Source organism: Oncorhynchus mykiss, chromosome 15 (assembly GCF_013265735.2).
Source record: "Oncorhynchus mykiss isolate Arlee chromosome 15, USDA_OmykA_1.1, whole genome shotgun sequence".
Lineage (NCBI taxonomy): Eukaryota > Metazoa > Chordata > Actinopteri > Salmoniformes > Salmonidae > Oncorhynchus > Oncorhynchus mykiss.
Genome location: NC_048579.1, coordinates 78,171,800 through 78,193,842, shown reverse-complemented (window position 1 = coordinate 78,193,842; position 22,043 = coordinate 78,171,800). Strand labels below are relative to the sequence as shown.

The 22,043-nt window shown below is 46.8% G+C and overlaps 1 protein-coding gene across 1 annotated transcript in view; it reads left to right on the top strand.

The window, feature by feature from the left end:
* LOC118938865 (probable E3 ubiquitin-protein ligase makorin-1) overlaps positions 1-22,043 on the top strand; it is a 34,461-nt gene that overhangs the window by 409 nt on the left and 12,009 nt on the right. Inside the window, exons 2-4 of the mRNA XM_036945436.1 lie at positions 786-920; positions 18,325-18,560; positions 21,523-21,746. Coding sequence (XP_036801331.1) covers positions 786-920; positions 18,325-18,560; positions 21,523-21,746 — 595 coding nt within the window. The remainder of the gene's footprint in view (positions 1-785; positions 921-18,324; positions 18,561-21,522; positions 21,747-22,043) is intronic.

Sequence of the window (22,043 nt, the reverse complement as noted above, 5' to 3'; positions counted from 1 at the left end):
GCTGTGTTTTGTTGTGATACAGGCAGCCGACGGTAAAACGGCTTCGTCCTGCAGTTGAGACATTATTAACTAGAGAGAAATTCCCCCGTACGATTCAAAGTGATACACAGTAACATCCGCAATGGCAACACAAAAGGAAAACGCACGGAGACCCAGCGGCAAATAGACGCTGAATTCAATATAATTAAAATGGTTTTAATATGATTATATTTATCAGCCAAACACTGAAATGATTCCGGTGGGGTGTAAATATGGTTGGATATTTCGCAGAGCTCTCATTCCTCGACCAAAGCTGAAATGCGGTAGAGACAACCAGCTAACTAGCTAGAATTACATAAGTCAGTGTTTACTGTGTTACCTAATGTGAATTACACTCTGAACGTGGTCATCACCGTCAATGCCAGTTCTGTAATAGTGCTACTGTGTTTACTAGCTGTCCACTGGTCTCTGAATTCCGCTGGATATTAGTTGGAGTTACACCAATGGAGTATTGAGTCAAAGCTCCTGAAATAATGGTATCATTTAGGCCTTAATTTTGTCGCAAGTGATACATTTGTTTTATTGATAACGGGAAGAATTGTTTCCAGTCTTCATATTCCCACTGTGACGTTTTACAACGAGCATCATCGTTCGGTTCAACAGCTACATTCAGGCTGTTTGTAATCGATGTGAAATAACTTCAGCAGACATTTTTCCCATTTTGTCTTTCCCTTTCGCAGGTGTTTCAACAGAGCACATTTCAAATGATTTGTGTGACTTTTTTTTTGTCTTTGGTTTATTCGCAGGTATTTCATGCATGGGCTTTGCAAAGAAGGCATCAACTGTCGATATTCCCATGATCTCAACACCAGTCAACCAGCTGCAGCTATGATTTGCAAGTTCTTTCAGAAAGGAAACTGTGTGTTCGGCGACCGGTGCAGGTAAATATTATTTAAAGTTTAATATGTTCCTTGTAGGTGTTGGGCCATAACTAGCTGCCTTGTAGGTGGTGGGCCATAGCAAGCTGCCTTGTGGATAGTGGGCCATAGCATACTGCCTTGTGGGTAGTGGACCATAACAAGCTGCCTTGTGGGTGTTGGGCCATAGCATGCTGCCTTGTGGGTAGTGGGCCATAGCATGCTGCCTTGTGGGTAGTGGGCCATAACAAGCTGCCTTGTGGGTGTTGGGCCATAGCACGCTGCCTTGTGGGTAGCAGGCCATAACAAGCTGCCTTGTGGGTGTTGGGCCATAGCACGCTGCCTTGTGGGTAGTGGACCATAGCAAGCTGCCTTGTAGGTGGTGGGCCATAGCAAGCTGCCTTGTAGGTGGTTGGCCATAGCAAGCTGCCTTGTAGGTGGTGGGCCATAGCAAGCTGCCTTGTAGGTGGTGGGCCATAACAAGCTGCCTTGTAGGTGTTGGGCCATAGCAAGCTGCCTTGTAGGTGGTGGGCCATAACAAGCTGCCTTGTAGGTGTTGGGCCATAGCATGCTGCCTTGTAGGTGGTGGGCCATAGCAAGCTATCTGCTTTAGTTTTTGAGATTCTCGAACTCTGCCAAGTCATGCTGAGAGATTTGGTGCTGAGAGATTTGGTGCTGAGAGATTTGGTGCTGAGAGATTTGGTGCTGAGAGATTTGGTGTTTTTTGAGGTCTGGTTCAGATATTTACATGAAATACATTATAAAATAATGGCGTTACAATTATTTTATAGCTCTTTTTAATGGAAATTCCAAAGCCCAAAAATAGTGAACATTGAATTGCCAGAACAGTAAAAATATTCCATTGTCTCGGAGTTCCACATTGGGTAGACATCTATGAAATTATACATATTTCAGTTTTGTATATTACTTAGTGTTCTTTAATGACTTATTTTTCATTCCTTAAAGTTGCCTGATCACCTCATCGCTGTTCAGGCAGTAGCAGCCAGCCAGGCCGTCTAACTTTGTCCTGCCCCACACTGCACTGTCTGTAGTCTGTACTCCTTCTACTTAGCTAGCCTGCCCACACTGTACTGGCTGTACTCATTCTACTTAGCTAGCCTGCCCACACTGTAATGTCTGTACTCATTCTACTTAGCTAGCCTGCCCACACTGCACTGTCTGTACTCATTCTACTTAGCTAGCCTGCCCACACTGTACTGTCTGTACTCATTCTACTTAGCTAGCCTGCCCACACTGTACTGTCTGTACTCACTCTACTTAGCTAGCCTGCCCACACTGTACTGTCTGTACTCATTCTACTTAGCTAGCCTGCCCACACTGTACTGTCTGTACTCATTCTACTTAGCTAGCCTGCCCACACTGTACTGTCTGTACTCATTCTACTTAGCTAGCCTGCCCACACTGTACTGTCTGTACTCATTCTACTTAGCTAGCCTGCCCACACTGCACTGCCTGTACTCATTCTACTTAGCTAGCCTGCCCACACTGTACTGTCTGTAGTCATTCTACTTAGCTAGCCTGCCCACACTGCACTGCCTGTAGTCTGTACTCATTCTACTTAGCTAGCCTGCCCACACTGTACTGTCTGTAGTCTGTACTCATTCTACTTAGCTAGCCTGCCCACACTGTACTGTCTGTACTCATTCTACTTAGCTAGCCTGCCCACACTGTACTGTCTGTACTCATTCTACTTAGCTAGCCTGCCCACACTGTACTGTCTGTACTCATTCTACTTAGCTAGCCTGCCCACACTGTACTGTCTGTACTCATTCTACTTAGCTAGCCTGCCCACACTGTACTGTCTGTACTCATTCTACTTAGCTAGCCTGCCCACACTGTACTGTCTGTACTCATTCTACTTAGCTAGCCTGCCCACACTGCACTGCCTGTACTCATTCTACTTAGCTAGCCTGCCCACACTGTACTGTCTGTAGTCATTCTACTTAGCTAGCCTGCCCACACTGCACTGCCTGTAGTCTGTACTCATTCTACTTAGCTAGCCTGCCCACACTGCACTGCCTGTAGTCTGTACTCACTCTACTTAGCTAGCCTGCCCACACTGCACTGTCTGTACTCATTCTACTTAGCTAGCCTGCCCACACTGTACTGTCTGTACTCATTCTACTTAGCTAGCCTGCCCACACTGTACTGTCTGTAGTCTGTACTCACTCTACTTAGCTAGCCTGCCCACACTGCACTGTCTGTACTCATTCTACTTAGCTAGCCTGCCCACACTGTACTGTCTGTACTCATTCTACTTAGCTAGCCTGCCCACACTGTACTGTCTGTACTCATTCTACTTAGCTAGCCTGCCCACACTGTACTGTCTGTACTCATTCTACTTAGCTAGCCTGCCCACACTGCACTGTCTGTAGTCTGTACTCACTCTACTTAGCTAGCCTGCCCACACTGCACTGCCTGTACTCATTCTACTTAGCTAGCCTGCCCACACTGTACTGTCTGTAGTCATTCTACTTAGCTAGCCTGCCCACACTGCACTGCCTGTAGTCTGTACTCATTCTACTTAGCTAGCCTGCCCACACTGCACTGCCTGTAGTCTGTACTCATTCTACTTAGCTAGCCTGCCCACACTGCACTGCCTGTAGTCTGTACTCATTCTACTTAGCTAGCCTGCCCACACTGCACTGCCTGTAGTCTGTACTCATTCTACTTAGCTAGCCTGCCCACACTGCACTGCCTGTAGTCTGTACTCATTCTACTTAGCTAGCCTGCCCACACTGCACTGCCTGTAGTCTGTACTCATTCTACTTAGCTAGCCTGCCCACACTGTACTGTCTGTACTCATTCTACTTAGCTAGCCTGCCCACACTGTACTGTCTGTACTCATTCTACTTAGCTAGCCTGCCCACACTGTACTGTCTGTACTCATTCTACTTAGCTAGCCTGCCCACACTGTACTGTCTGTACTCATTCTACTTAGCTAGCCTGCCCACACTGTACTGTCTGTAGTCATTCTACTTAGCTAGCCTGCCCACACTGTACTGTCTTTACTCATTCTACTTAGCTAGCCTGCCCACACTGTACAGTCTGTAGTCTGTACTCATTCTACTTAGCCAGCCTGCCCACACTGTACTGTCTGTACTCATTCTACTTAGCTAGCCTGCCCACACTGCACTGCCTGTAGTCTGTAGTCATTCTACTTAGCTAGCCTGCCCACACTGCACTGCCTGTAGTCATTCTACTTAGCTAGCCTGCCCACACTGTACTGTCTGTACTCATTCTACTAGCTAGCCTGCCCACACTGTACTGTCTGTAGTCTGTACTCATTCTACTTAGCCAGCCTGCCCACACTGTACTGTCTGTACTCATTCTACTTAGCTAGCCTGCCCACACTGTACTGTCTGTACTCATTCTACTTAGCTAGCCTGCCCACACTGCACTGTCTGTACTCATTCTACTTAGCTAGCCTGCCTACACTGTACTGTCTGTAGTCTGTACTCATTCTACTTAGCTAGCCTGCCCACACTGTACTGTCTGTACTCATTCTACTTAGCTAGCCTGCCCCACACTGTACTGTCTGTAGTCATTCTACTTAGCTAGCCTGCCCACACTGTACTGTCTGTAGTCTGTACTCATTCTACTTAGCTAGCCTGCCCACGCAGTACTGTCTGTACTCATTCTACTTAGCTAGCCTGCCCACACTGCACTGCCTGTAGTCTGTAGTCATTCTACTTAGCTAGCCTGCCCACACTGCACTGCCTGTAGTCTGTACTCATTCTACTTAGCTAGCCTGCCCACACTGCACTGCCTGTACTCCTTCTACTTAGCTAGCATGCCCACACTGTACTGTCTGTACTCATTCTACTTAGCTAGCCTGCCCACACTGTACTGTCTGTACTCATTCTACTTAGCTAGCCTGCCCACACTGTACTGTCTGTACTCATTCTACTTAGCTAGCCTGCCCACACTGTACTGTCTGTACTCATTCTACTTAGCTAGCCTGCCCACACTGTACTGTCTGTACTCATTCTACTTAGCTAGCCTGCCCACACTGTACTGTCTGTACTCATTCTACTTAGCTAGCCTGCCCACACTGTACTGTCTGTACTCATTCTACTTAGCTAGCCTGCCCACACTGCACTGCCTGTACTCATTCTACTTAGCTAGCCTGCCCACACTGTACTGTCTGTAGTCATTCTACTTAGCTAGCCTGCCCACACTGCACTGCCTGTAGTCTGTACTCATTCTACTTAGCTAGCCTGCCCACACTGTACTGTCTGTAGTCTGTACTCATTCTACTTAGCTAGCCTGCCCACACTGTACTGTCTGTACTCATTCTACTTAGCTAGCCTGCCCACACTGTACTGTCTGTACTCATTCTACTTAGCTAGCCTGCCCACACTGTACTGTCTGTACTCATTCTACTTAGCTAGCCTGCCCACACTGTACTGTCTGTACTCATTCTACTTAGCTAGCCTGCCCACACTGCACTGCCTGTACTCATTCTACTTAGCTAGCCTGCCCACACTGTACTGTCTGTAGTCATTCTACTTAGCTAGCCTGCCCACACTGCACTGCCTGTAGTCTGTACTCATTCTACTTAGCTAGCCTGCCCACACTGCACTGCCTGTAGTCTGTACTCACTCTACTTAGCTAGCCTGCCCACACTGCACTGTCTGTACTCATTCTACTTAGCTAGCCTGCCCACACTGTACTGTCTGTACTCATTCTACTTAGCTAGCCTGCCCACACTGTACTGTCTGTAGTCTGTACTCACTCTACTTAGCTAGCCTGCCCACACTGCACTGTCTGTACTCATTCTACTTAGCTAGCCTGCCCACACTGTACTGTCTGTACTCATTCTACTTAGCTAGCCTGCCCACACTGTACTGTCTGTACTCATTCTACTTAGCTAGCCTGCCCACACTGTACTGTCTGTACTCATTCTACTTAGCTAGCCTGCCCACACTGCACTGTCTGTAGTCTGTACTCACTCTACTTAGCTAGCCTGCCCACACTGCACTGCCTGTACTCATTCTACTTAGCTAGCCTGCCCACACTGTACTGTCTGTAGTCATTCTACTTAGCTAGCCTGCCCACACTGCACTGCCTGTAGTCTGTACTCATTCTACTTAGCTAGCCTGCCCACACTGCACTGCCTGTAGTCTGTACTCATTCTACTTAGCTAGCCTGCCCACACTGCACTGCCTGTAGTCTGTACTCATTCTACTTAGCTAGCCTGCCCACACTGCACTGCCTGTAGTCTGTACTCATTCTACTTAGCTAGCCTGCCCACACTGCACTGCCTGTAGTCTGTACTCATTCTACTTAGCTAGCCTGCCCACACTGCACTGCCTGTAGTCTGTACTCATTCTACTTAGCTAGCCTGCCCACACTGCACTGCCTGTAGTCTGTACTCATTCTACTTAGCTAGCCTGCCCACACTGTACTGTCTGTACTCATTCTACTTAGCTAGCCTGCCCACACTGTACTGTCTGTACTCATTCTACTTAGCTAGCCTGCCCACACTGTACTGTCTGTACTCATTCTACTTAGCTAGCCTGCCCACACTGTACTGTCTGTACTCATTCTACTTAGCTAGCCTGCCCACACTGTACTGTCTGTAGTCATTCTACTTAGCTAGCCTGCCCACACTGTACTGTCTTTACTCATTCTACTTAGCTAGCCTGCCCACACTGTACAGTCTGTAGTCTGTACTCATTCTACTTAGCCAGCCTGCCCACACTGTACTGTCTGTACTCATTCTACTTAGCTAGCCTGCCCACACTGCACTGCCTGTAGTCTGTAGTCATTCTACTTAGCTAGCCTGCCCACACTGCACTGCCTGTAGTCATTCTACTTAGCTAGCCTGCCCACACTGTACTGTCTGTACTCATTCTACTAGCTAGCCTGCCCACACTGTACTGTCTGTAGTCTGTACTCATTCTACTTAGCCAGCCTGCCCACACTGTACTGTCTGTACTCATTCTACTTAGCTAGCCTGCCCACACTGTACTGTCTGTACTCATTCTACTTAGCTAGCCTGCCCACACTGCACTGTCTGTACTCATTCTACTTAGCTAGCCTGCCTACACTGTACTGTCTGTTGTCTGTACTCATTCTACTTAGCTAGCCTGCCCACACTGTACTGTCTGTACTCATTCTACTTAGCTAGCCTGCCCCACACTGTACTGTCTGTAGTCATTCTACTTAGCTAGCCTGCCCACACTGTACTGTCTGTAGTCTGTACTCATTCTACTTAGCTAGCCTGCCCACACTGTACTGTCTGTACTCATTCTACTTAGCTAGCCTGCCCACACTGCACTGCCTGTAGTCTGTAGTCATTCTACTTAGCTAGCCTGCCCACACTGCACTGCCTGTAGTCTGTACTCATTCTACTTAGCTAGCCTGCCCACACTGCACTGCCTGTACTCCTTCTACTTAGCTAGCCTGCCCACACTGTACTGTCTGTAGTCATTCTACTTAGCTAGCCTGCCCACACTGTATTGTCTGTAGTCTGTACTCACTCTACTTAGCTAGCCTGCCCACACTGCAATGCCTGTGGTCTGTACTCATTCTACTTAGCTAGCCTGCCCACACTGCACTGCCTGTAGTCTGTACTCATTCTACTTAGCTAGCCTGCCCACACTGCACTGCCTGTAGTCTGTACTCATTCTACTTAGCTAGCCTGCCCACACTGTACTGTCTGTAGTCATTCTACTTAGCTAGCCTGCCCACACTGCACTGCCTGTAGTCTGTAGTCATTCTACTTAGCTAGCCTGCCCACACTGCACTGCCTGTAGTCTGTACTCATTCTACTTAGCTAGCCTGCCCACACTGCACTGCCTGTAGTCTGTACTCACTCTACTTAGCTAGCCTGCCCACACTGCACTGTCTGTACTCATTCTACTTAGCTAGCCTGCCCACACTGTACTGTCTGTACTCATTCTACTTAGCTAGCCTGCCCAAGTATGGCTGCAGAGCTGTCTGAAAATCATTCTACTAGTTCTTCATAGTAGAGGTATACTTTCACAAACCGTCTCTGTCTCTGTCGTTGTTGTGTAAGTTTCTCTCTCATGTGCTCTCTGAGTGTATCTAGCCCAACGTAGCAGGTGTAGAAAGTGTATCCCGTCCAAAGATCTGTAAATAATGAGATGCTCATGTCCCCTGGCCCTAACAATGGCAGTCATTGTCCCAAAGGCAGGAAGGCAAGGTGACAAGCTTAGATCCAAAATAAGCCCATAGAAAGTCATTGTACTTATTTTGCTAAGAGTAAAACCTCTCGCTTCGCCTCTTTCTCTCTGATCACTCTCTTGAGTCTGAAAAACAAAATGGCGCAATGAATTATGGTAATTGTAGGTAATTACCACATTTCTGCGCTGAACTAGGTTGGATATTTGCTTAATGAAAACCACCACTTCCTACATCATTCCTAACTTGATTTCTCAGATTTCTCTCAAATTATTTGATTTCTCTCTAGAGAAACTGTGTGTTGGGCTCACAAATACCAGAACGAAATGGAATTCAAGTAATTGAATCAATGTCGGTCAATTAAAAAAAAATAAAAAAAAAATAATGAAAAAACAATGTTGGTTAACCACTCGGCACTACTGTGGAGGGAGGAGCTTGTTTTTACATTTTGTGTATATTTATTTATTCTGAACACATTTCTGTTTGGCAAAGTCAATTTTTGAAAATTATTTTAAAGTACTTAAGTTCGCTAGCTGGACAGGCCAACGCCGCGGAGTACCAAACTGTAAACCAATCAGAACTTGTGTCCTATCCATGGTACTACGCCTGCCAATCACGGAAGGTGGTATCGAGGTCCTGGTATAGAGGTCCTGAATGGCAGGGAGCTCAGCCCCAGTGATGTACTGGGCTGTATACACTACCCTCTGACACCGCCTGGTATAGAGGTCCTGGATGGCAGGGAGCTCTGTCCCAGTGATGTACTGGGCTGTATACACTACCCTCTGACACCGCCTGGTATAGAGGTCCTGGATGGCAGGGAGCTCTGTCCCAGTGATGTACTGGGCTGTATACACTACCCTCTAACACCGCCTGGTATAGAGGTCATGGATGGCAGGGAGCTCTGTCCCAGTGATGTACTGGGCTGTATACACTACCCTCTGACACCGCCTGGTATAGAGGTCCTGGATGGCAGGGAGCTCTGTCCCAGTGATGTACTGGGCTGTATACACTACCCTCTGACACCGCCTGGTATAGAGGTCCTGGATGGCAGGGAGCTCGGCCCCAGTGATGTACTGTATACACTATACCCTCTGTAGCGCCTTGCGGTCGGATGCCAAGAATGATATAGACCGTTCGTATTGCATTCTGCATACTTCAAGTGCACTCAAACAGATATCTTATTTCAGTCTTTGGGAGCTTCAGTTAACACACTGACAGACGATGAAAGGCTGTGTTTACATCTTAGATGCCATTGGCTGCAGGATACAGTATGTTTAGTATAGACGGCAGCAGGCCATTGGCTGCAGGATACAGTATGTTTAGTATAGACGGCAGCAGGCCATTGGCTGCACGATACAGTGTTTAGTATTGACGGCAGCAGGCCATTGGCTGCAGGATACAGTATGTTTAGTACTGACGGCAGCAGGCCATTGGCTGCAGGATACAGTATGTTTAGTATTGACTGAGACGGCAGTAGGATACAGTATGTTTAGTATAGACGGCAGCAGGCCATTGGCTGCAGGATACAGTATGTTTAGTATTGACGGCAGCAGGCCATTGGCTGCAGGATACAGTATGTTTAGTATTGACGGCAGCAGCAGTAGCATACAGTATGTTTAGTATTGACGGAGACTGCAGTAGGATACAGTATGTTTAGTATTGACGGCAGTAGGATACAGTATGTTTAGTATTGACTGAGACAGCAGTAGGATACAGTATGTTTAGTATTGACTGATACGGCTGCAGGATACAGTATGTTTAGTATTGACGGCAGTAGGATACAGTATGTTTAGTATTGACTGAGACAGCAGTAGGATACAGTATGTTTAGTATTGACTGAGACAGCAGTAGGATACAGTATGTTTAGTATTGACGGATACAGTATGTTTTAGTATTGACTGAGACGGCAGTAGGATACAGTATGTTTAGTATTGACGGCAGTAGGATACAGTATGTTTAGTATTGACTGAGACGGTAGTAGGATACAGTATGTTTAGTATTGACTGAGACGGTAGTAGGATACAGTATGTTTAGTATTGACTGAGACGGCAGTAGGATACAGTATGTTTAGTATTGACTGAGACGGCAGTAGGATACAATATGTTTAGTATTGACTGAGACGGTAGTAGGATACAGTATGTTTAGTATTGACTGAGATGGCAGTAGGATAGAGTATGTTTTAGTATTGACTGAGACGGCAGTAGGATACAGTATGTTTTAGTATTGACTGAGACGGCAGTAGGATACAGTATGTTTAGTATTGACTGAGACGGCAGTAGAATACAGTATGTTTAGTATTGACAGCAGTAGGATACAGTATGTTTAGTCTTGACTGAGACGGCAGTAGGATACAGTATGTTTTAGTATTGACTGAGGCGGCAGTAGGATACAGTATGTTTTAGTATTGACGGCAGTAGGATACAGTATGTTTTAGTATTGACTGAGACTGGTCAGTCAGCTTTTCTTCTGAGAACAGTTAGCAGGCTATGTAGTGGAATTCTCTTCCGGGGAATCATCTGACACCTAAGAACGCAACGCCACGAAACGCCACAGCGGTTTCCTAATGTCAACATGTTGTTCACGTTGCTTGCACGCACACACATACCCATACCGGGGATCAACCAGGCTAGAGATCATTAAGGGCCCTAGTAATGGGACAACATCTGCCGTCATATCAGCCTATATTGCCCTGATGGAGACATGGATTACCCAGAGCACACTGCGCCTCCAGCTGCTGTTTCTTCATCTGACCATGTTTTCTCTCATCGTCTGAGAGCATCTGGGTCATGGCGGTTTTGGCACAGGGCTACTCGTTTCTCCTAAGTGGAGATTCTCTCACCTGTCCATCTCCTCCTCATTTTAAATGCCATCACTGTAACTTGTCCTCTGAAGCTTAACATTATCTATCGCCCACCTGAGGGGTATCCCAGGAAGCAATATAGAGCCACTTAGAAAACCTTCCTAGCTTCAGTGACCTTCACATTCCAGGTCAGGCTCCATCCGTACTACGACAGTGACCTTCACATTCCAGGTCAGGCTCCATCCGTACTACGACAGTGACCTTCACATTCCAGGTCAGGCTCCATCCGTACTACGACAGTGACCTTCACATTCCAGGTTAGGCTCCATCCGTACTACGACAGTGACCTTCACATTCCAGGTCAGGCTCCGTCCGTACTACGACAGTGACCTTCACATTCCAGGTCAGGCTCCATCCGTACTACGAAGGTGGATAATGCTCGTTCCGCCTGCCGCTAACTCTCCCAGCAGGCTTGTAACTGCACGTCCATGTGGCACGTGGCGAGTCGAACGCCAAACGATGCTGAGACAGTCAGCCATGGGTTGGTGCCGCGTTTTTGATTTGTGCCAAAAGTAAAAAGTTATTGTTAATTCAGCAGGCTGTGGTGTGAAGCAGGCTGTGGTGTGGAAGCGGGCTGTGGTGTGGAAGCGGGCTGTGGTGTGGAAGCGGGCTGTGGTGTGGAAGCGGCCTGTGGTGTGGAAGCGGCCTGTGGTGTGGAAGCGGCCTGTGGTGTGGAAGCGGCCTGTGGTGTGGAAGCGGCCTGTGGTGTGGAAGCGGCCTGTGGTGTGGAAGCGGCCTGTGGTGTGGAAGCGGCCTGTGGTGTGGAAGCGGCCTGTGGTGTGGAAGCGGCCTGTGGTGTGGAAGCGGCCTGTGGTGTGGAAGCGGCCTGTGGTGTGGAAGCGGCCTGTGGTGTGGAAGCGGCCTGTGGTGTGGAAGCGGCCTGTGGTGTGGTGTGGAAGCGGCCTGTGGTGTGGTGTGGAAGCGGCCTGTGGTGTGGTGTGGAAGCGGCCTGTGGTGTGGTGTGGAAGCGGCCTGTGGTGTGGTGTGGAAGCGGCCTGTGGTGTGGTGTGGAAGCGGCCTGTGGTGTGGAAGCGGGCTGTGGTGTGGTGTGGTGTGGAAGCGGGCTGTGGTGTGGTGTGGAAGCGGGCGGTGGTGTGGAAGCGGGCTGTGGTGTGGAAGCGGGCTGTGGTGTGGAAGCGGGCTGTGGTGTGGAAGCGGGCTGTGGTGTGGAAGCGGCCTGTGGTGTGGAAGCGGCCTGTGGTGTGGAAGCGGGCTGTGGTGTGGTGTGGTGTGGAAGCGGGCTGTGGTGTGGTGTGGAAGCGGGCTGTGGTGTGGTGTGGAAGCGGGCTGTGGTGTGGTGTGGAAGCGGGCTGTGGTGTGGTGTGGAAGCGGGCTGTGGTGTGGTGTGGAAGCGGGCTGTGGTGTGGTGTGGAAGCGGGCTGTGGTGTGGTGTGGAAGCGGGCGGTGGTGTGAAGCGGGCGGTGGTGTGAAGCGGGCTATGGAGATGATTGCACGAACTGGAAGTCTCTCTAGATAAGAGAGATGAGTAAAATGTAAAACATTAGCCTGGTCCCAGATGTTTGAGGTCTTGCCAACTCCTATGGTTTGTCGTTACAATGACCGTTGGAGTGGGCAGGATGGTCCAAACCGACCAAGCTATCTAGGTCATCATGACAATTACCCAACAACTCAAAAACACTCCATCAAATCAAACACCCGTATTTACATTGTGTTCTGAGGAAGTCCGACTGCCCTACAATGTCTCTTACTGTGTAAATAATCTTGGGTTGTAATTCTATGCTGTTTTGTGTTGTTGTTGTTTTGCGTTGTTGTTGTGTTGTTGTGTGGTGTTTTGTTGTGGTGTTTTGTTGTGGTGGTGTTGTGATGTTGTGTTGTTGTTGTTGTGTTGTTGTGTTACTCCGAGGAATGTTTGCCCAAGCAAGAAAGAAAGGAAAGGCCATGATTATTTACACAGTAAGAGACATTGTAGGGCAGTCTGACAAGCAAGGCCTTTCATGGTGTTATCTGTTTTAAAAACAAAATGGCAGGCTGGGAAATAGGATTGAGACTGAAATGGCGGCGAGTTTTGTAATGGGCTAGCAGGTACGAGTGAACATGTTTAATTGTGCCGAGTTGAGATACTCACTCGAAATCGTATGTATTACGTGAAGTGAGAGTGTTGTAATGGGCTAGCAGGTACGAGTAAACATGTTTAAATGGCCAACTATTTGCGTTTTTTTTATTTTAAACAATAGGCTAAATCAATAATATCCAGGAGCCACGATGCTGTTTATGCCGTCAAGTGTGGGAGTCCTAGCCTACGTCACATCCTAAGAAATCTCACTGAAAACTCATTCCCACCACATTTGTTTGTAGACTTCTCATTGAGTCTTTAAACCAAGAACACGAGTTCAACCAGTTCATTCAGACAGCGTCTCTCTCCTATTGGTCTGCTTTTAGCAGCATACCCATAGTTACCATCCCATAGTTACCGCTGCTAGCATGCTCCCCAGGTCAACTGTCTGTCTAGGGAATTGTCCGTGTCCCCAAAAAGGCTCCCTTTTCCCTATTTAGTGCACTACTTTTGACCCAGGGCCCTTATCAAATGTAGTGCACTATATCGGGGATAAGGGTGCTATTTGGGATGCACTCAATGTGCTTTTGTTAGCCGTCTAGCCTAGATGGTAATAACAAGGATTTACATAGTCCATACATAGGCTGCTGACTCTGTGAGCATTTGCCTTCTAGCCTTCCCACTGAGACGGCTTTGACCAGAACCGGTGTGGCATTGACCCGTTGTTGTTATGTAACTAGACCTAAAGGAGGACTTCTACCAGCCAACCCACTGAGAGGACTTGAACATGTGTACCATTGACCCGTTGTTGGTATGTAACTAGACCTAAAGGAGGACTTCTACTTTTCCATACAGACTATTTATTTGACTACCAGCCAACCCACTGAGAGGACTTGAACATGTGTAGCATTGACCTGTTGGTATGTAACTAGACCTAAAGGACGACTTCTACTTTTCCATACAGACTATTTATTTGACTACCAGCCAACCCACTGAGAGGACTTGAACATGTGTAGCATTGTGTTGCTGCTGTTGGTATGTAACTAGACCTAAAGGAGGACTTGAACATGTGTAGCATTGTGTTGCTGCTGTTGGTATGTAAAGGAACTTTCCTCTGTCAGTCGGTCCATATGATGGGGATGTATCAGCCCTCATTATTCCATAGGAAGAAGAGGGAGGGAGGGAAGAAGAGGGAGGGAGGGAAGAAGAGGGAGGGAGGGAGGAAGAAGAGGGGTAGTGGAAGGAGGAAGACGATGGGTAGTGGAAGGAGGAAGACGATGGGTAGTGGAGGAAGAAGAGGAGTGGGGAGGAAGGAGAGGGGTAGTGAAAGGAGAGGGGTAGTGGAGGGAGGAAGGAGAGGGGTAGTGGAGGGAGAAAGGAGGGGGGGGGGGTGGAGGAGGGAAGAAGAGGGGTAGTGGAAGGAGGAAGAAGAGGGGTAATGAAGGGTCTGTACACTCTCTGTTTTTAATGTTGACAGCTGAAAAGAAACATGCTAGCCTGAGAACATGTTATGTAAACGTTAGTTATAGTCTACACAGATGTATATAGGATCCCAACTGAGTAGTATAGTGTGTCGACTAGTACTACACTACTCAGTTGGAATTCTATATAAATCTGTGTAGAGTGTTACTATATTTATAGGGGACAATGCACACACATCAATTTTACAATAATATACAGCCATGTAAGTGTGCCCGGGGTTAGCCAAAAGCTAATTAGCATCCGTAGTCCCTGGGCCTTTACACAGCCACTATACAACATACCATTACATCCAATAATATATCATTCTAACGACATCAACAACAACAACAGTCGTCTTGCGTATGAGGAACCACAGTACAGGTTTGGATTGATTTTGAGCCATGTTTTCAATATAACAACAATAACAACAACAAAAATACAATAATCAATGCAGCTTCTCCATGGGCATCGCGTTCCACTATATTGTAGCTCTAACAGAGAATACCCATGTTTACTGTGTGGAAAAGGCACAAGGTGATCCCCTCTAGTTACTGCCCTTGTAATCCTGATGGGGCTTTCCTTCAGCGTGATATAGAGGTGGAGGGGCAACCATGCAGGATCTAAAAGACAAGGGCTTTCCTTCAGCGTGATATAGAGGTGGAGGGGCAACACCATGCAGGATCTAAAAGACGAGGGCTTTCCTTCAGCGTGATATAGAGGTGGAGGGGCAACACCATGCAGGATCTAAAAGACGAGGGCTTTCCTTCAGCGTGATATAGAGGTGGAGGGGCAACACCATGCAGGATCTAGAAGACAAGGGCTTTCCTTCAGCGTGCAGGATCTAGAAGACAAGGGCTTTCCTTCAGCGTGATATAGAGGTGGAGGGGCAACACCATGCAGGATCTAGAAGACAAGGGCTTTCCTTCAGCGTGCAGGATCTAGAAGACAAGGGCTTTCCTTCAGCGTGATATAGAGGTGGAGGGGCAACACCATGCAGGATCTTAAAGAGGCTTTCATCTAATCTACATACTGCTTATTAAAGCTATCCAGACTTAAATCAATTATGTTTGTAAATGTTATGACAATAGTGGTAACTGTTTTTGGTTTGTGATCAAAAATCTGAAGTGTTTTGTTTTTGTAGAGTGACTCAATTGGTTCTCACATGCTGGTCACAAGCAGAAACATGACAGCAGGCCTCCAGAGGAAGGAAATGCCTTTTTATTCAAACCTAAAGTTGGATAATCCAACCGTAACCGTGTTGACCACCACCTTCTTCACATGTTTCTTACATGTCAAGTCGGAGTCCAAAATGACGGCGAGAGAAGTTAGACACAACTTTCAGGTTCTTCCCCCCCATTTCAACCAGAACGTCTGGATTTCTTAAGTCCGGTCTTGTCGATTTTAATAAAATGGCGGTTAAGAATTAGTCATCCATTTTTTAGAAACATGTGCCATAGCTTTAGTTAACTTGTTAACAACTAGTCTTGTTTTTTTTTTGTGTGTACAAACTGTATCGTCACATACATCTTCATGTTAAGAACAAATTCTTATTTACAATGACGGCCTACCAGGGAACAGTGGGTTAACTTCCTGTTCATGGGCAGAACGACAGATGTTTACCTTGTCAGCTCGGGGGATTCGATCTGGCAACCTTTCGGTTACTAGACCGACCTGCCGCCCCTATATACCGGTGTGTAGACTACTACTACATTGATGTTAGTCATTTAGCAGACACTCTTATCCAATTTACAGTAGAGGGATCACATTGTCATACTGGCCCCCCACCGTGGGAACCGAACCCACGACCCTGGCATTGCAAGCGCTACGCTCTACCAACTGAGCCACACGGGACCACCACCTATGTTGGGATTCTATATAGCTGTGTGTAGACGAGTACTCTATTGGGATTCTATATAGCTGTGTGTAGACTAGTAGTCTGTTGGGATTCTATATAGCTGTGTGTAGACTAGTACTCTGTTGGGATTCTATATAGCTGTGTGTAGACTAGTACTGTTGGGATTCTATATAGCTGTGTGTAGACTAGTACTGTTGGGATTCTATATAGCTGTGTGTAGACTAGTACTCTGGGATTCTATATAGCTGTGTGTAGACTAGTACTCTGTTGGGATTCTATATAGCTGTGTGTAGACTAGTACTCTGTTGGGATTCTATATAGCTGTGTGTAGACTAGTACTCTGTTGGGATTCTATATAGCTGTGTGTAGACTAGTACTCTGTTGGGATTCTATATAGCTGTGTGTAGACTAGTACTCTGGGATTCTATATAGCTGTGTGTAGACTAGTACTCTGTTGGGATTCTATATAGCTGTGTGTAGACTAGTACTCTGTTGGGATTCTATATAGCTGTGTGTAGACTAGTACTCTGTTGGGATTCTATATAGCTGTGTGTAGACTAGTACTCTGTTGGGATTCTATATAGCTGTGTGTAGACTAGTACTGTTGGGATTCTATATAGCTGTGTGTAGACTAGTACTCAGTTGGGATTCTATATAGCTGTGTGTAGACTAGTACTCTGTTGGGATTCTATATAGCTGTGTGTAGACTAGTACTCTGTTGGGATTCTATATAGCTGTGTGTAGACTAGTACTCAGTTGGGATTCTATATAGCTGTGTGTAGACTAGTACTCTGTTGGGATTCTATATAGCTGTGTGTAGACTAGTACTCTGTTGGGATTCTATATAGCTGTGTGTAGACTAGTACTCTGTTGGGATTCTATATAGCTGTGTGTAGACTAGTACTCTGTTGGGATTCTATATAGCTGTGTGTAGACTAGTACTCTGTTGGGATTCTATATAGCTGTGTGTAGACTAGTACTCTGGGATTCTATATAGCTGTGTGTAGACTAGTACTCTGTTGGGATTCTATATAGCTGTGTGTAGACTAGTACTCTGTTGGGATTCTATATAGCTGTGTGTAGACTAGTACTCTGTTGGGATTCTATATAGCTGTGTGTAGACTAGTACTCTGGGATTCTATATAGCTGTGTGTAGACTAGTACTCTGGGATTCTATATAGCTGTGTGTAGACTAGTACTCTGGGATTCTATATAGCTGTGTGTAGACTAGTACTCTGGGATTCTATATAGCTGTGTGTAGACTAGTACTCTGTTGGGATTCTATATAGCTGTGTGTAGACTAGTACTCTGTTGGGATTCTATATAGCTGTGTGTAGACTAGTACTCTGTTGGGATTCTATATAGCTGTGTGTAGACTAGTACTCTGTTGGGATTCTATATAGCTGTGTGTAGACTAGTACTCAGTTGGGATTCTACACACAGGTGTATAGACTACTTCTGTATATAGAATCCCAACGTAGTAATAGTTATAACATTGGGGTCCCACAAGGGTCAATATTAGGCCCCTTTCTGTTTACCATCTATATAAAATGATCTCCAAGTTAACTAGTTATATTTAAATATTTTGTATTTATTTAAATATTATGTCAATAGTGAAAGGTTCTGAGGGAGCTACGGTGAAGCTTTGTCTTCAATGAAAAGTTGGTTGTAAAGATGAGTTCAGTTCCCTGCAAGAGAACCTTAACATTGAATCATTTAAATGTATTATTTTCTCTCGTCTTTCTCTGCCTCTGACCTGTCTCATTTGCTCTCTGACCTCCCCCCTTCTCCCTCCCTCTCCCTCTCTCCCTCCCCCTTCTCCCTCTCTCCCTCCCCCTTCTCCCTCTCTCTCTCTCCCTTCTCCCTCCCTCTCTCTCTCCCTCCCTCTCTCTCTCCCTCCCTCTCTCCCTCTCTCTCTCACTCCTCTCTCTCTCACTCTTCCCTCTCTCTCTCACTCTTCCCTCTCTCTCTCACTCCTCCCTCTCTCTCTCACTCCTCCCTCTCTCTCTCTCCCTCCCCCCTTCTCCATCTCTCTCACACCTCCCTCCGTTCTCTCTCCCTCCAGGTTTGAACACTCTAAAGAAGACGTGCCTGGGCCCAAGCCGTCGCTGCCACCCCCTGCCTCCGCCTGCGCCCTTCTCACTCCTACGTCCCTCGCTGCCAGCGCCCCAGCCCCCGTTCCCAGTGGATCGGCGGGTGGTGAGTCGGCAGACGGCCCAGAGAACCCTCATGGATCAGGCGCAGGGGACTGGGTTATGGCGGCAGAGTTTGTACCAGGCCAGCCGTACTATTGTGGAAGGGGTGAGTGTGTCTAGGATGCTTGTGATTGAGCCTACTTGTACATAATTACACTTATTATTATTATTATTATTATTATTATTATTCTTATTATTATTATTATTGAAATGATTAAGTTAAAGTGCCTTAACATGTAACACGTACCGATAGCAAGGTGCAGCCTGTCTGGTCCAGTCATTCAATGTGGTGGTCTTTACCACGTTGTGATTGTTGTCACACTGGCTGGTTCTCATTCAGGACCCAGGTGACTACATCTTCTGTTAACCCTGTCACACTGGCTGGTCCTCATTCAGGACCCAGGCTGCTAAAGCTTCTCTTAACCCTGTCACACTGGCTGGTCCTCATTCAGGACCCAGGCTGCTAAAGCTTCTCTTAACCCTGTCACACTGGCTGGTCCTCATTCAGGACCCAGGCTGCTAAAGCTTCTCTTAACCCCAGAGCCATGTTGTCTCAATGTGATCAATTAATCGTGCAGCCCTACTGGCTTCTACAAGGTGTCGAAAGCGTTCCACAGGGATGCTGGTCCCGTGTTGACTTCAATGCTTTCCCACAGTTGTGTCAAGTTGGCTGGATGTCCTTTGGGTGGTGGACCATTCTTGACACACACAGGAAACTGTTGAGCGTGAAAAACCCAGCAGCGTTGCAGTTCTTGACTCTAACCGGTGCACCTGGTACCCCGTTCAAAGGCACATAAATATTTTGTCTTGTCCATTCCCCCTTCTGAATGGCACACATACACAATCCATGTCGCAATACTTTTTTTGTTGTATTTTTTTAAACCACCTGTCTCCTCCCCTTCATCTAAACTGATTGATTGAAGTGGATTTAACAAGTGACATCAATAAGGGATCGTAGCTTTCACCTGGATTCACCTGGTCGGTTGATGTCATGGAAAGAGCAGGTGTTCCTAATGTTTTGTACACTGTGTGAATAGGGTGCTGTTTGGGACTGGTATGCTTAGCTAGCTCAACTGTGGAATTGGAGGAGGAGAGCAAAGCTACGGTCAAAATGACACCCTGTTACTACGGTCAAAATGACACCCTGTTACTATGGTCAATATGACACCCTGTTACTACGGTCAAAATGACACCCTGTTACTATGGTCAAAATGACACCCTGTTACTATGGTCAAAATGACACCCTGTTACTATGGTCAAAATGACACCCTGTTACTATGGTCAAAATGACACCCTGTTACTATGGTCAAAATGACACCCTGTTACTATGGTCAAAATGACACCCTGTTACTATGGTCAAAATGACACCCTGTTACTACGGTCAAAATGACACCCTGTTACTATGGTCAAAATGACACCCTGTTACTACGATCAAAATGACACCCTGTTACTACGGTCAAAATGACACCCTGTTACTACGGTCAAAATGACACCCTGTTACTACGGTCAAAATGACACCCTGTTACTACGGTCAAAATGACACCCTGTTACTACGGTCAAAATGACACCCTGTTACTATGGTCAAAATGACACCCTGTTACTATGGTCAAAATGACACCCTGTTACTATGGTCAAAATGACACCCTGTTACTACGGTCAAAATGACACCCTGTTACTACGGTCAAAATGACACCCTGTTACTACGGTCAAAATGACACCCTGTTACTACGGTCAAAATGACACCCTGTTACTATGGTCAAAATGACACCCTGTTACTATGGTCAAAATGACACCCTGTTACTATGGTCAAAATGACACCCTGTTACTATGGTCAAAATGACACCCTGTTACTATGGTCAAAATGACACCCTGTTACTATGGTCAAAATGACACCCTGTTACTATGGTCAAAATGACACCCTGTTACTATGGTCAAAATGACACCCTGTTACTACGGTCAAAATGACACCCTGTTACTACGGTCAAAATGACACCCTGTTACTATGGTCAAAATGACACCCTGTTACTATGGTCAAAATGACACCCTGTTACTACGGTCAAAATGACACCCTGTTACTATGGTCAAAATGACACCCTGTTACTATGGTCAAAATGACACCCTGTTACTATGGTCAAAATGACACTCTGTTACTATGGTCAAAATGACACCCTGTTACTATGGTCAAAATGACACCCTAGTTACTACGGTCAAAATGACACCCTAGTTACTATGGTCTTAATCAGTGCGCTCTACAGAATAGAGTTCCATTTGAGAGGCAGATGGTGTCCTTAGCTAGCCCAACTGCTGACAGGGTGAGTTTGTGCCAGTCTGCCAGGGTGTCCTTAGCTTCAGCCACTGATATCCCAACAGTGCTAGTCGCTGCCAACTTCTGCCATGTGGCCGGACACAGTGTGAAATGAATGGATGATTTGAATGTAGCGATCTTTCAGTCTGTCCCTCCTGTCTCCCTGTAGGATGGACATGATGTACTGTCAGTCAGCTACTAAGTCAATAAGACACTTTCAGTCTGTCCCTCCTGTCTCCCTGTAGGATGGACATGATGTACTGTCAGTGACTCAATAAGACACGTTCAGTTTGTCCCTCCTGTCTCCCTGTAGGATGGACATGATGTACTGTCAGTCACCTACTAAGTTAGTACTTTTGGCCCCTGTGGGCACCGGTCAGAAGTATGGCTCTATATAGGAAATGGGGGCCATCTTGGAATACACAGCATCCCCTTTCTGTTTGGTCTGCTGCCAAATGCTCCCCAATCCAGTCTCCCACTGAACAGGTGTATTTTTATCAGAGAGAGAGAGAGAGAGGGGAGGGGGCGACTTCTGGTTGATTTTGTTTCCTTTTGGGGGCATTTTAGCATCTTTTATTTACAAGTTGGTTTGTAGACCACCAGACTCATGAGGTAAATAAATGACACCATTTTGTTGGCGCCAAGTCGATGACTGTTTTCCATGTGTCTTAATAAGGGTGTGTGTCTGGCTCGCTCACCTCTCTCTCCTTTTCGCTCACGTCTCTCCTCTTCGCCCTCTCTCCTCTTCCCCCTCCCTCGTCAGACCCGGTGAAGTCTGAAGGGTTGGGGATGAGTCCTCTGATGGAGCGAGAGAAGGACCGGTCGGGAGACGATAAGGAGTTGAGGAAGACTCTGTGTCCCTACGCCGCCATGGGGGAGTGTCGCTACGGACTTAACTGTGCCTATCTCCACGGCGACGTGTGTGACATGTGCGGTCTGCAGGTGCTCCACCCCTCCAACGACGCACAGCGATCAGAACACACCAAGGTAACGGTTCTACCCCTCCATCAGAACACACCTATACCTGTCAACACACGCCCCTCCATCAGAACACACCTGTACCTGTCCACACACGCCCCTCCATCAGAACACACCAAGGTAACGGTTCTACCCCTCCATCAGAACACACCTATACCTGTCAACACACGCCCCTCCATCAGAACACACCAAGGTAACGGTTCTACCCCTCCATCAGAACACACCTATACCTGTCAACACACGCCCCTCCATCAGAACACACCAAGGTCAAATCAAGATGAGGCGTTAGGATTAATGTAACTCAGC